Source organism: Rissa tridactyla, chromosome 2 (genome assembly GCF_028500815.1).
Source record: "Rissa tridactyla isolate bRisTri1 chromosome 2, bRisTri1.patW.cur.20221130, whole genome shotgun sequence".
NCBI lineage: Eukaryota > Metazoa > Chordata > Aves > Charadriiformes > Laridae > Rissa > Rissa tridactyla.
In genome coordinates, this window is record NC_071467.1 from 55,661,807 (window position 1) to 55,678,094 (window position 16,288).

The window sequence follows — 16,288 nt, forward strand, 5'->3', positions numbered from 1 at the left end:
CAATATATAGTTTCCCACAGTCTGGATGTATATATTCAAAGAATGATCTTTGTTCTTATTCTGGAGCTGTATTGATTTGAAAATGGATTGGTGGTGTCCACTGTGACATTCTTATATGGGTCAACACTTTACACCTTCATCTCAGAAATGCTGAATTCCTTCTGTTAAAGGCTGTCTCTCTTCAAGCTTGAGGGCAGAAATAAGTCCAATTCCTTTTCATATTACTTTATGTGAAGGAGACTTTGGTAAAATCTACGTTGTCCTCTAATTTCAATTAATGGAAATTGATCGTTTTGAATATTTGCCTGCTCGCTGCTCTAGAATAGTCAACCTGAATTTGTCTTTTCCAGTCCTGGGGAGATGCTGCTGGATAGCTTTGCATTTTAAAAGTCTCCTCGGTCTGGGTTTGCATGTCCTGGAGTCTTAAATCATGCATTTTCCCCAACACGTTCCATCCCATCCTCCCTCACTTCATTTCCTTTTCTTTACCTATAACCTTTGTATTTTTATTTCAAGTTAGCTCTCCACCAGATGACACTTTTATTTTTGTTAATTAACATATGGCGTACTCCAACATATGGATAATTTACCTTTTCTTACTTTGCTTTCTGTTTTTTTCTAAAATGTAATGGTTGGTTCAGAAATTGAATCTGAAACTTTAGACAGATCTCTCAGAATTTGTCCACATGCAATTGTTTTCTGTAACGGCTTGTGAACTTTCTATACATTGCTTGCTTTTTCCTAAAAAGTAATATTAGTTATATAAGAAGTGGCCTTCTACATGTCAATACTGTGTTTGAAAATGTAGAAGAGTCATAAAGGAAACAGAACAAAGATGAATAGTGAAATTCATTAAATATTGAAATTCTTTAAATATTGAAAAGGATTGAAAAAACAAACAGTATTCATCAGAAAGCAGTTCTTTTAGATATTACTGGCTATTGGAAAAGGGACTGCAGAAATACGTGATTCAGAAATACGTGATTTCATGTTTGTGTTTGATCAAAACAATTTCTAACGAAATAATGGAAGATGTGTCTATGCATATGAGATGAGGAAGAATTTGAAGAATTGAATTTGGCGAAAGAATTATAAGGCTTGTTAGGCTTATTGGTTGTTCTGCTAAAATTAAGATGGCATTATAGATAGAAGTGGATTGATCTTTTCAAACAATATACAGGATTTATGATCGAATAGTTTAATGGATTTTTTCAAGAGTTTCAGTAGTTGAAAATTTGGAAGATATACAACTTGAAAGTTGAGATGAATATACTTTTTTAGGATGGGTAATAAATAATGCTTAAAATCACATGAAATTTAATATGAGTAAATATTGCTCAAAAGAAGGCTTAAAATTCACCTGAGACAATAATGTTTTGTGAGTTAATGAACAGAACTGATGGATGTTAGTTGAGGCACTGAAGTGAAGACTCTTAATTTTGGCACACCTCATTATGCCAGTTCAGGGGTGCAGGTGGCACTGATGTTTATGTGGAGCTACCTACTGCGTGGCATCTGGAAGTGGTGCATCTGAGCAGAAGTTCTGGCTTATTTAGGTAGTGCTAGTCATGCTTTGAGAGGTTTCTCAAATTACAGCAGCTCCATAATTTTCAAATGTTACCTGAAAACATATTTTACTTTATCTGTAAAATTAGTAAATAGTAGGAAAAAATAGTGAAGACATTAGCTTTGGGAATTGAAGTCCAAGGCTGGCTGTTATTAAATTCAGGTCTTCTGCTTTCTGCAGTGCTTCCAAGATGGCCCATACACATGTTTAAAAAATATAATAAATATAAGAACATACATATTGACTTTGCATTGTCTGAAAGTGGGACTCATTACACTTGAGCCTTGCAATTTATCTGAATATGCACAGCAGTTCCAGTAACTTGGGCAGTCACATACTTAGGCTTGGGCACTCACAGTAGTCACAGTCAGTGGTAGAAGTCTTTGGTGGAAGGTAGGCATCCCTTGTGAGTGATGGCAGGAGGGGTGTCTCGGGTTTAGGAAATGCTGTTTCGTTAATAAAAAGTAAGCCTTTGTATCTATCTAATCAGAACATTTTTGATAAAGGTATTTTTGATGCCCTTCAACCTTGCAGAGAGGTGTTTCTGCACCCAAAGGGTGTTTTGTTAATAAGGTGATATATAGAATATCTGTTCCTAAAACCAGACTTTCTGCTTTCCTTCATTTAGCACATTTTTCAAATACTAAGCATCCAGATCAACCAATGCTGATGCCTAAATAAGTTAAACACCAGTACTTTTTTACTTACATTTATTATTGTATCAATGAAAATGCAACGAGGATTGCTATTATAACCTGTCTAGGTCATGTCTGTTGTCATGGTCTGGAAAGAAAACTAATAATTTGTCCTCAACCATGTATAAGACTGGTGAAAAATCAACAAAGTAACTTTCTTTGCTCACTAGTCACATTTTCTTCATGCATGAAAAATGATACTGCATTCAATTTCATTGCATTTGACATTCCAAGTATAAAAAGTGTCTCTTAATGAGGTGATGTGACATGGTGAAAACTTGCAGAAGTGACTGGAAAATCTCTCCTGTGTCATTTCCATCATTTTTGTAGGACAGTACATTGCTTTTCCAGTTGTCAGTTTTTTGGGGTTTTTTTGTTTGTTTTTAAACAAATACTTTTTTTTTTTTTTTTTCAGTTCTTGTGTCACTGTCTTTTGGGCATCTTTTTGTGTACAAAATTTCATTTTCCTCTATGCTCACTTCACAGAAAATTTCCATTGATGCTAACGAGAATTACAGGGGTGTTCAATTGCCGATTTACACTGGAGCAACTTTAGTCTATATTTTCTTTTTCAAGTATTGCATCTTCTTAGAATTAATATTTTAATGAACCAAATATTTGCTGAATTACTGCTGAAACATTTTTGCAGTGAGGAAATGTAAACAACAACAGCAACTGCAGCAAATTCACCACTTAGTCAATTTAAACCCTCTGGGTAAAATTATGAAATACGGATGATTTAGCAAGTTTGTGGATTAAGGAAACCTGAATTTAATGGATGCTGAGCACCATCAGCTACCTTAGATTTTATTCTCAGTTTCATTGCAGTGTGTACTTTGCAACTGTTCAATTGCATGTAGTGCCTAAACAAAGACCTAAGTACTGAACCCAAGTAAATCCCATTTAAACTTTTTGACTGAGGAAACTATCATCAGACATGTGTTTAAGCATGAAAGCACATCTAGGAAATTAGTCACTTTAAAAGTAATATGTTTATAGTAATACGTGCACTTGCTGTCTCTTCTTATGAATGACTGCCGAATTGATTATAATTTTACATGTTTTCTTGTTGAATCCTTGTTTTCTGGCAGATAACTCTTTCCTAGTAGATATACCAGTGAATAGTTGCAGTTATTTTTTGTATGTATTTCTCATGTGCCCGAATATGTGATAAATGATTCTGGAGAATTGATCCACTGTAAGAAAGTATGCTTTGGGTACTGTGGTTTTCATTTGTTTTTTTTTCTTTTTCATGGCTGAGAACCACCCCTCTCCCCACACTTTTCTTCTTTTTTTTTTTTTTTTTTTTTCTTCAGCCCCCCCCCCCCCAAAAAAAAAAAATTAAGTGTTTATTTGTATATTGAGTTTATCCACATACTTTAGATTTATACAACCATCCGGCATAGTATTATTTCAACAATCCCTTTAACAGATGGCAATAGTAAAAGTCGAAAGAGGAAATTTCTACATCACTTAGCTCTGAAGATAAGATGGGCCCTGGAACAGGCTGTCCAGAGAGGTGGTGGAGTCTCCGTCTCTGGAGACGTTCAAAACCTGCCTGGGTTTTGCTCTAGGTACACTGCTCTAGGTGACCCTGCTCTGGCAGGGGAGTTGGACTAGGTGATCTCCAGAGGTCCCTTCCATTCTGTGATTCCGTGATTCTATGACTAGATTTGAAAAAAAAAATACTGGAAGAAAGATTTTAATGCATTCAATTCACTTTTTTCATTATGCACTCTGTATGGATTTAAGTACAATATATGTAATGATTTCTGTCTAATGATTATGCCTTTTCCTTTAAATACTTATTAGGTTGTTTTTCTTGTGGGGAGATCCATAGTTAAAACTAAGTGTAGAAGCTGAGTTGATCTTTATCAGAATTCACATGCCTGGAAAAACATACTGTCAAAAAATATATTGAATTCCTTCATGAGATGGCAGCCTTTCAAAGACAGGACTAATAAAGGTTTAAGGCACCAACTGGGGGCTTACATGAAATTTATTATACATGTTTTCTTGTTGCTTAACCTTAGTGAAACCCCCAAAATGTCAGTGGCCTACATCTGAACTTTAGATTTGCCCACGTACTGGTGGTTATGTGTACCTGAGACTTCTTGCGTGCACTTTTCATATTCATCTGCCCCACTGAAAGAAGAGACCTCAGTATTTATCTTCAAGAAAGCAGTGCTACTTATTCTCAGTAGACAGAGCACCTTCTTGTACCTTCAGCAGAGCACACAATTTCAAAGATGAGTAATGTTGCAGATGTATCTATATTCATTTTTTCTTCATGGGCGAGCGTGAAATGGCTCTACATTAAATGGGCTGATTTTAGATAGCTTAATGTACGGGCACTTTGGGATTTCATTTTCACGCACACAAGTCATGGCCTGTGTCTGGCACAAGAAGTCTGTTCTCTTCTGAAACCAGGCTCTTACAGTCAGGTGTTCCTAGATCCATCGTCTAAGATGCCTACTTGCTTCAGGAAAGTTTTCCTTAAATACTGTCTAAAGGATATGTTTAGGCTGGCTGTTACATCTTACTTAATCAGCTCTGGGTTTAGAAGGTCACACTAGATGGCTGAATGTCCTTTGGTTTTTGACTCTGTTAAAAGTTGTATGAGTGAAGGTGGTGCTCCGGGTGCACTGGAACAGAAGAAACTTCAGCTTCTGAAAGCGCTGGTGGGTGAGACCTTCACAAGTGGGAAATCCAAAGGTCCCAAAAGACCTATGCGATGTAGTTTACCTGTCATGGTACTGCTAGGTGTCTTATTTCCTGAGATTCAGATGCTAGTTTAGTCAAACAATTAAAAGGATGCATTTATGTCCTACTCCTTGCCTCATGAACTAAGAAGAGTTCAACAGATACTTTCTAGCAGGAAAACTAAAACAGTACATCTGAATGACATAGTGTGGCTTAATTTAGTTCTCTTTAAAGATTGCCTTTTCTTACAAAAAGGAAAGTAGGATTTATTCTGTTTACAGTGACGTTCTTCTGTACTTTGTCACTTTCAACAAAGGAGTCAGAGACAGCTTTTCAAAACAGGCTGACTAGATTCTTTTCCTTAAGCCACTGATAATTTTTCATGTGGTTCAGCTGTGCAATACATACTACATTAATCAGGATGCTATAAATTAAATAGTTCTTAAAAATATAATTCTATCAAGGACTGTAGGATTCTTAGCAGCGCTGAATATAAAATTGGTTGGGTTATCAGGAAGATACTGGTTTGAAATTTTAAAGTTGCTAGGAAAAGATGAACATTTCTCTATGGCATTCCTAGTGGTAAGATTTTAAAAAAAAAAAGCCAGTTAATTTTTAGTGAACTCATGAATGCTTTAAGTGTTGTTTTGATAACTTAGCAATATTTTAAGGGGTTTATATTTTAAATTTTAAATATTTTAAATTTAAATAAATTAATTGAACAGCAGGGCATGTACTAAGTGATGGAAGGAATATTGGTTTCATTCCTGCCTGTTTTAAGCAAAGATCCATGTAGCTAAATTAAAAATTTATTTGCTTCCTTTTTGTACCCAAATATAGTTTTGTGAGTTTTATTTTTAACACGTTGTTGTGTTACAAAGATGGGGAAATACATTCTTCACCCTTCAGCATCCTAGTTAGTCACTGAACAACAGGATCAAAAATTCTGACACAGGGAAATTTTATACTTTGATCAACCCAAGACCACGAACAATGTAGGAACCATCATACTAAAGAAAAGGTTGGAAAGACCAAAGATTACTAACTTGGTTAGTCTCCTCTGTATAAGATAATGACAGGAGTCGTCTTACTATGTCTTTGCAGAAGTAAATTTTATTCTTTCTGCATTGGAGTATTTGAAGATGTGTGTGTTACAAGTCAAAAACACATAGGGCATTCTGTATGAAAATGGTGTACTGCTGTGACAGGGTGAAATGGGGTGAGGACATGTGAAAAGTAGTAATAAAGAGTATTCTTTCCTGTGCTTGTGTCAGTAGGTTAGGAGCAAGGTTGCCACCTCTTGCCTGCTCCATCTAGAATAGTGTGTGTGGGGTGTCCTTTTTTCTCCCAGTTATGGCTTTCTTACATTTTAGATTACTGAAACGCAGCAAGAAATAAAATGTTGCAGATGTGCGTACTGTAGACTTGAGTATAGTATAACCAGAAACTTGTAGAAACCAGTCCTTGCATGGAAAAGCACGTGAATCTCGATGCCTTACCTTGTTTCCTTCTGCTAAATTAAAAATTCAAAGTTATCTGTAGGAAAGTATGGAAAACATGTTCAGTGACTTCTAATGAATAAGGACTTCTAATGACTACTAATGAATAAGGATCTGTCCCAATATGTTATAGCAACGAACAGTCTGTAAATTTAGTAGAGTAATGCTTTTGAGGAAGTAAAATATTCAGATTCCTTTGTATCACAATTAATGTCTATTTTTTCAGCTTTAGAAACCCAGTTATTTTGTCTAGAATGAAAATTAATGAGAAGTTATGCTTGATAAATTATTTGAAGTATTATTGAATTATTGAATAGGTAAACCTGTTTAAGATAAAGTTACAGTCTGTACCACAGTTCTCTAAATAGTTACATTCCATTTCAAGAAATAACTTGGGAGGTTGCATCTCATTGAAATTCCAAGGTATCATCACCCATCAAAGTAAAAAAAAGAAAAAAATTAAAAATAGTTTTTTAATAATTGTTTGAGAAATGTGCGTCCTTATATTTTTATAAGAGCACTTACCTGTGCATTTATAGTGTGCAACTATAACATATCCATTTCTTGACTTTTATGAAAAATGCAGGGTTTAAATTACTTCATGTATTTTATTGATATGTTTTCTTTCCAAAGTAGACATTGTGTTGAATTTTATTTCCTTCTATGATATTATAGCATATGTATTTATAGAATTCTTTGCTTTGGGTTTGTTCAACCCAGAAATATGAATGTCTTGAAAATCATGTTCTATTTTTCTAATGTAATGTCTATACCAACATTCAAATTCTTTAGTTGCACACCTGTTCTGTAATATGATTATTTTGAATGTACGCTTCAATGAAACACATTAATAGGCACTGAAAAAATAGAGCATAAATTGACTAGCTGTTCATGTGAGAGTTGTTTGAACATAACTGTATTTGATCTGCACCTTTACATTTCTTGTTGTTTGTTGTTTAAGTTGGGACCATTATGTAAAATTCACACTGTCGTGTCCCCCACTTTTTTTTTTTTTTTTTCTCTCCTGTAAGGCTTACCAATTTGCTGGGTATTTTCATTTGTTCCATCTTTTCTCAGCTCTTGAGGCTAGGAGACAATTGTTGCACTCTAATCAGTCAAGGATGTAGCTGGCGATTAGCTAGAGTAAGGCTGGGGAATTGAGAACATTTAGGACTCCCATCTATATCATATACTGCATCCCACCATCTGAACATGTATAATTGTCCTCATTTTCCTTGCAACTCTTCTGATGGGTTGACCCTGACTGAACACCAGGTGCCCACCAAAGCAGCTCTACCGTACCCCTTCTCAACTGAACAGCAGAGAAAATATGGCAAAAGCCCTCGTGGGTCAAAATAAGGGTGGGGAGATACTGAATAATTACCATCATGGGCAAACCAGACTTGATTCAGGGAAATTAATTTAATTTATTACTGATCAAATCAGAGTAGGATAATAAGAAATAAAAAGTCTTAAAACACCTTCCCGCGCTCCTCCCTTCTTCCCAGGCTTAACTTTATTGCCAATTTCTCTACCTCCTCGTCTCTGAGCAGCGCAGGGGGACAGGGAATGGGGGTTGTAGTCAGTCCATCACATCTCTGCTGCTTCTTCCTCCTTTGGGGGAGGGCTCCTCACACTCTTCACCTGCTCCAGCATGGGGACTGTCCCGTGGAAGACAGTCCTCCACAAACCTCTCCAATGTGAGTCCTTTCCACAGCCTGCAGTTCTTCATGAATTGCAACAGTGTGGGCTCTCCATGGGGTCACAGCCTCCTTCGAGCATTCCCCTTCTCTGGCGTGGGGTCCTCCATGGGCTGCAGGATGGATACTGCTTCACTGTGGACCTGCAGGCGCAGCAGGGGACAGCCTGCCTCACCATGGTCTTCGCCCTGGGCTGCAGGGCAATCCCTGTACCAGCGCCTGGAGCACCTCCTCCCCCTCCTTCTTCGCAGACCTTGGTGTCTGCAGAGTTGTTTCTCTCGCACGTTCTCACTCTTCTTTCTGGCTGCTGTTCCTGTTGTATGACAACTCTTTCCCCTTCTTAAAAGTTATCACAGAGACGCCACTGCTGTCATTGATGGGCTTGGCCAGCAGCAGATCCGTCTTGGCTCTATCGGACATAGGGGAAGCTTCTAGCAACTTTTCTCAGAATCCACCATTGTAGCTCCCCGCTACAAAATCCTGGCCACCCAAACCCAATACAGACTCTGCATACAGAAACGCTCAGATAGTTGGGACCTACAATTGATTCTCTACTAACATCTGTAGATTCAGCGCAGTGCAGATTGCTTCTTCAGTGGTATTTTTGTGTCTCTTTCTTTCTCCAACGGTAAAATAAGGATTTTTTTATTATTATTAAATTATATTTTATAATTAATTATTTCTTATAAGTATATTATTATTAAATAATATAATTATTTAATATAATTACAATATATTAAAATAATAATAAATTTTATTATTATTAAATTAAATAATATTATAATAATATTATTTACTAGCTTTAGAAAAGAATCTTGAGATTCTCAAAATTAATTTGAGATTAAATACCTACCAAATACAAATTACTGTTATGTTAGTAGAAGCAAAACAAAGAATTATTTTTTTTAATGACGCTTTAACTTCAGATCACCATATTAAGGAGATGAAAATAAAGAGGAAATTGAACTACTAACTTTGTTTTGCAGGTTCTTTCATGTTGGTGAATACATCTGGGAGATATGTGGGACAGAAAGCTCACCTCCTGATGCCCCATCTGAAAGAAAATGATACGCATTGTATTGATTTCCACTATTATGTTTCAAGCAAGAGTGGATCTAGCCCTGGCACTTTGAATATATATGTGAAAGTTAATGATGGTCCTATTGGTAACCCGATCTGGAACACATCTTTCACTGCTACTTGGAACAGAGCAGAACTGGCAATTAGCACTTTCTGGCCCAATTTTTATCAGGTATGTTTTACTTTTTATGAATTTTTTTTCTCATAATAGTCACATAATCATCATTTTGACTTTAAATCAAAATATCTTTCAGTATGTTTTGTTGATCTTCTTCTTAACCATATTTTTGTAGATGATGCTAAATGTGTTTTTGTATATGTGGCAGTGTTTATATGTTTACATGTATTTATAGATGTGTTTGAAATGTATGCACACACACGTATGCTTTAAATGTGGATGGAATAATTATATTGAAACAATTTAGAAATTTTGCTATTGATTTCAGTCGATTACCTCTGTTTCTCTATAATAAATTCACTCATTCTTTCAGTTCATTAGGGATGCTGGAATTAAACGCCAATAGATTTTATTGCAATAGAGACTTCAGGTTTCATTTAGATCAGCAATACTTGTTGTTTTAGAACAAGGAGAATGCTTTGAATCCTCAGTTTGAGTCTTCAGTTTGAAAGCAATAGCCATTTGTTCTGTCCAGTAGTAAACATAAATATAACAGTAGCTATCATAGGAATGGGCTTCTGATTACATCCTAAAGATTTAGGGAGAATTTCACTTGACAGTTCCTTAGGGTGCTGCTTTTCTGTAGGAAAGTTTATAGATTATACAGTTATTTACAGTTGTGTAGTAGTTCAACAGGTTTTTTTTTCTCCTCCTTCCCATGAAAATATAGTCTGTGTCTCCACAAGCAAGTAATTTGGTGTAATAATAGCAGACAAGTAGATCAAAGATATTATTGAGGTTCCTCTCATCTTCAGTTGCAGTTTGGAAAGTATGGTTTGGATTTTATTTGGTCCCCTGTGCTTAACATTGTCACCATACTTGCGGTTTGAAACTTTCTGAAGCAAAGTTGTCCCAAAGATAGGGGTTCTTTGACTGCAGACCTCCCTAGGAAGTACAATGTTGTCATTCTACAGTGTCATTCCAGGAGGTGACATCTCAAGTCCTATGTCAGTGCCCCGACTACTAGTGTCACATGTGGTAGAGCCTTATTTCTCTTCCTGCATGTGCTGTTTGGTGCCACATCATATTCTCATGAGTTTGGCAATGTCCACTGCAAGGTGCTCTGGGGCATTATAGTGGACCTCTTTCTGTGGCTGCAGTGGCTGATCTGTGAGAATGTCTCAAGTAAGCTGAAGCTGTTTGAACCCTTTTTCCTTTAAGGAAAAAAACAAGCTGAAGAACTTTCTGGAGTCTTTCCCTCTGTGATTGTCTCACTCACATTTGATAGAAGGTCCTGGTCTGCAAGTTGATTTTGGAGTGCCAGGGCTATCTTGTTCTTGGGACAGGGATACCTGGCAGTGGGTGCAATGCTTGCAGACCCAAAAGAGCACGCTCGTTCATTTCTTCTTGCCTTCGATAGCGTGTTCCTAAGTTGTGTAGGGGGTATTGACAGGGTCCACATTTGCATCCAGTGCTCTGGCCAAGGTGGCTAGGAATTGCTACAACTGCATCGTTGGGGCTTACTGGAGAGCATTCAGGGTAAGTTTATGGACACGTCAGTAAACTTCGCTGGGAGGACTCACGATGTGGATCTCATATAATTGACTGCGGGCTTGATGAGGGAATAGCGGCACCTTTTCCAGAAGGGCAGGCGTATTAGCAGAGTTGAGGTTCACCTCAGCATGGTGGCAGAAGCGATGTACTACCTGCCTTTCTGAAGCATGAGACAGTATCCTGATCATGGAGTCCAAGCTTGGTTTAGCCATACCTTTACATCTCTCGGGGTGAAAGGGCAATGTGTATTCTGTTGGCTGTCAAGAGTTCAAGGAGCATTTGGGTGATGCTCTTAGTCATATGGGTTAGTTTTAGGTGGTTCTGCAAGGAGCAGGGAGTTGTACTTGATTGTCCTTGTGGGATCCCTTCCAACTCGAGATATTCCATGATTCTGTGACCTTACTGCAAGACTGTGGACTCCATGTTACTGATTTGATGCCAGTGTTGAGAATGCCCTCCAGTGATGCCAAAGAGCCTTTCTATCTTGACTGAAATAATGAGGACCAGTCTGTGTTGTTAGCTTCAGCGGATGGTGGGAGAAGAGTAGAGCGTCCCACAGACAATTTCGTGGCTGACATTGGATATAACTCTGGGTGGTTTGTAACATGGGATCTGCTGGAGGGTTTTGTGAGCATGCTTGGTGGTTCAGGAGCACCATGTGGTGTGTGCACATTTTGCAGACACTGGGTGAATGCGTGACTGTCGCTCATGCCTAAATCTGGACCTGAGTTTGGAGTGAATTAGTAGAGGAGCTTCCAATTCCCTGTCTTCTGAAAGGAGTCTGGTTTTTATGCAACAGAACTGCTCTGTGAACCAGCAGTCAGTAAAGATGAGGATTGTGCTTCAGCACCTCACTCTAGCTCTGAACTAAAATGCTAATGTGGACAGGGGAATTTTAGTAGAAGCAACCTTGACTCTGACGAGTAAATTTAAGCTAAATTAACGTGTTAATAAAAATACTGGCAAGCTCTGACCGTTTTAAATGTTATTGATATTAGTAATAATCTGTGTCAGATTTTCTAACAATGTGATACATCTAACTGATGTCTCAGCAATATGGATATTTGGCCATAGAAATACAAAGATAACATTTATAGTCTGCTTTCTCCTCGAGATCTGCCATCTGGACTGTTCGCCCTTATTCGTAGGTGAGCACTTACATTCTTGGATGGGGTACTGCGGTTTAGCAGATTACCACGTTATCAGCTGATACATAATAGACACCTGAGTCTGTCTGTAATGGATTCCATGTACTCTATTTCCCTCTGGATATATAGAATTTTTTACATAATCTTTCTTTCACTGAAGAGTATAGTAAGTCATTTTCTTTGCATTTGCTGCATGTAGTCTGAAATAATACCTGGTTAGGTATTGCAATTTAGCTCATGTGCCAGAATGTCTTATGCTACAGTAATACCTGTGGCAGTCCAAGGAATCCATGTAAAATAGTGTAACTGCAGTGGTTTCACTGTAGATAAGCTAATTTGTTCTTGAAGAAGCTCTGTCTCCATTTTGACAGCATATGGTCGATCATCTCCAGTTTGGTTGCCTCCGTCCTCTCACAAATCTGTGATGCAATTTCCTCACTCGTCCAATGATACTTGCAATTTCTCATTGTTTCTTAACTCTTTTCATCTATTTTCATGCTCTTTCTTCTTCACAGAGTCTTTTTTGGGGGAGGCAGAAAATTAGTGACAAGCAGCTGGGAGAAGGGCAGGAAGAAGGGAGAGGGTGTATGTGGATCTTGTGAGAACATGCATCCAAGTTAGGTGAGAGCTCAGGTGACTGCATGTCATATGCACGGAGAAGGCAGGGGACCCATCTGACAGGCGTCTAGCACCACCTCTGTTTCCTGAGCTGCTATTTGTTCGATTCCAAAACTCTGACCTCTTTTGGCACAAACCCTGTGTTTCTCACATAACCTCCAAAGTGTACAAGACTTCCTCCCAGGGATTTTCTGAGGCTACCTGACCTTATTGAACAAAATTAAGAGGAGAAGATTTTTAAGGAATGATAGAGCCCTTTTCAGCTTTTCATATGTGAAACTCATGGTAGTTTCCCAATGAGTAATCTTCAGGAAAAGACTCAGCGTTAGTAGATGAAGGGACAAAGCAATGTAGTTGTGTGATTTTCTTTGTTGCGTTTTAAATCACATATCCGTGTAGGCATCTGCATCTTTGTGAATGCCTTATAGCTCCATTCCATTAGTAGGAACGTGTCTAGCTGCAAATGACACCAAGATGTACTACAGAATTCTGAAGACAAATTATATATGATAACATTTCAGAGTTATAATATTTATACAATTCAGGATGCTTAAAAACACAGTGGTGTTGGTCTGTTTTGCTGTTGATTCATGAAAAACTTAGGCAAAATAACACCCACTAATGGTAGCTGACTACAAATTGGATTGTGTAGTGTGGAGTGAATTTTAATCCAACTTCTAAAGATCTATTTGTTTAAACCATGTATTATTAACACTTATATACAAAGCGTTCAAAAGTTTTAATAATTAACAGTATTTTATTATTGTAGCACCAGTTATTTGAGCTTGTTAATACCTTTCATGTTGGGTTTCCATTTAGAATTGACTCTTTAGAATTACAGTCTCTGAACAAAGTAATTAATTTCTTTTAGTATACGCTTTTCTTTTTACTAAATAATTATTTGTGTAGGTTTCACGCCATATGAAAGCGGTACTACGTATATAAATCGCAATGATAACCTGCACGTAACAACACTAATTGTAGTTTAATTACTGCTTATTTAAACTTAACTTGTCAAGTATTCTGGTGATTAAGGATATATTTAATTCCATAATTAATGGTCTTCTAAGTGCTACTGCTTAACGTCTGCCTTTGACTTTAGGGTATAGTCTACCTTGCAGTCTGGTTACTGATTACAGTATAGTTGCAGTAACATAGGTTCCAGCTGCCAAACACCTTCTGAGGGTCAAAGATAATCAGCACAGCTTGTTCTTTTCTGCTGTGCCTCCTGGTCTCTGAGCTATTTGTTTCGAAGTAGCTGGGATATGTCTACAGGAGCTAGTCTTATTTCTCTATTATAAAATCACTTTAGGAGCACTCCCCTGGGGGAGCATCGGCTTCCCCTTTTTATCATTGGTCACAGGAGAAAATCTTTAGTGAGCTATTGTCTACTTGCTGCATCTTAAGCAAGAGCATCAAGGAGTTTATCATGCCATTAGAGACAGCCTGCAAACAAAACAAGGCTTCACATAACTACTAAGACCTTCACCCTCCTCCTTACTTGAATAGAATTAGGATGTACTCAGAAAAAGAGGATTAAATGCTATGTAGATTTCTATGGGTAGTGGTGAGCCTGGTTTTAGATTCTTGGGGAGCCGCCTCAGTAGGTTGAGAGGCTCTAAAATTGATGCTTTGAGATACAAGTAAGTCCCAAAAAGGCTGCTCCTCTAGTGAGGAGAGGGTGGGAGGATTTTGGGGCTTTGTTTTTATTTTCTTTAATGTTTAATATTTTTTCTCCCCCTCATTTTCTTCTTTTAGCAGGACAAAAATCTGTTGATTTAAGGGTTGTTTTCTTGTTTTGTGTGTTCGGGGAATACTTTCTTTTTCCTTACGTTAGTTAATGATTCTAGACCGATTAGTAGTATTTGAAATATATTTTATGTTTTTGAAGCATTGCAGTTTTGGAACTTAACAACATGCAAAATGCCACTACTGGGTTGAGTCTGGTGAGTGGCTTGTGTTCCCTGCTCCTAGCGATGCAAGCAAGCAATTTGGCACAGCACCATTGCAAGTAACACACCGTTCCCCTATCAGTTTTTATATTTTGAATTATTTGCTTTGTACTTTGCTAGGAGCCAGGCATTGCAGCAGTGAGCTGAAACAAATCTTGATTAAATAACACAACAGACACTCCAGTTTTAAAGTCCAGAAATGGAATTGAAAGGATTAAAAATAGCTTCCAGTGGAGCAACACTACTCTACGTCACTGCACCTTCTTTAAACATAAATTCCTATGAAGCCGGAATGAGAAAAAGGGATAAGAGCCTGGCAGTAACTCCTGATCTTTTTTAGTAAGGACACAAAGGAGTTACATGGTATCACTTTACACTGAGATGAGATTTATCCTTTACTATTCTGACACTTTCTCCTGTAAATTAGGAGTTTAGGGAATAAGAAGCAGTATATCCAACTTACCTTTTCAAACCTGGACTTAAACTTTCATTTGTTTCATAACCTGCTTTGTACATGCTTTGCTTGGAGTTTGACTCCCACAATGTACTTAAGTCATCAGCTAGGACAGAGAATTAACCTTCTTGTGCAGTAAAGGTCAGACTCACATTCTCACATGTTGTGTGTGTTGCATTCAACTGCGCACATGGTTCCTGAACTGTGCTTTGAACTCAAAAGAAACTTTGAAATGCATATTGCGTTTTGAATCACAACCCTGTGACAGGCATCTTAATAGCTCTTCTTCACTGAGTTGGGTGATTTTGGAATAGTTATTTTGAGAAAGATGCACCAGGGCAAACCACATACCTAAATTTAAAAGCCCCGGCAGTCTAAAAATGTCCAAGAGTAAACAGGCGCGTGCTTTTTGTCATATAACAAGGCTCTGTTATTTTCTCCCGTCCCTTGTTCCTAAATCAAGAAAGCTTCAGGGACCTCAGTAGAGAAATGTAAGACAACAACTGGCTGGTTTAAAAACAAAAAAGAATAATAAGTTTTAGTAAGCCCAAATGTCAAGAGCTCAGTTTTCAGTGTAGCTCACCCGTAAGAGGTTTCTTTGGCGTCTCAGGTTGGCAGCAACCACCAAAATGTTGTTTAATGTGCTCGAGTGCATGTGTGAGTGCTAAATGGTAGTTGTGTAGGAGTGAGACGTGGTGAGGGAAATGACATAAAGCGAATTCCCAGCCAGGGAGGCCGGACCATGTTTTAGGCAGCCCAAGTCAATCATCTGTGACTGATTTTGGTTTTGGTGGGGCCTGGGAAGGAATGAAGTCAGGAACCTCCCTCCGCGTGGCTTTGATGAGGCAGCAGCCATCAAAGAACGATAGTGTCCCGGTGACAAAGCGGATAGTCCTGGGATGAGTCAAAAGTGGGGAGAAGAACTCAACCACAGGGATATGAACCAATGCCAATTTTCTGGAGAGAACCTGTTCTGAAGGCCTTGTAAAAACATAGTTAAAGAAAGGCAGGGCAGGCAGGGAGGAGAGCCCAGTGCCTGCTGTGGGCAGCGCAGGGAACATCACTGCCCACTGACTGGGGATGCAGGGGAGCGGGATCGCAGCCTGGCCTTCAGTAACTTTCTTAGTACTCCTTTCTCTCTCTTGTTTTTGCAACGTGCTATTTTTAAGTCGTGTGAAGTAGAGAGTGTTTATTTTAGGT

At 38.0% G+C, this 16,288-nt stretch overlaps 1 protein-coding gene across 11 annotated transcripts in view; it reads left to right on the forward strand.

Annotated features, from left to right (window-relative positions):
- PTPRM (protein tyrosine phosphatase receptor type M) overlaps positions 1-16,288 on the forward strand; it is a 484,559-nt gene that overhangs the window by 146,849 nt on the left and 321,422 nt on the right. For all 11 annotated transcript variants that reach the window (XM_054191333.1, XM_054191334.1, XM_054191337.1 and 8 more), the window contains exon 3: positions 9,151-9,416. In XM_054191333.1, coding sequence (XP_054047308.1) covers positions 9,151-9,416 — 266 coding nt within the window. The remainder of the gene's footprint in view (positions 1-9,150; positions 9,417-16,288) is intronic.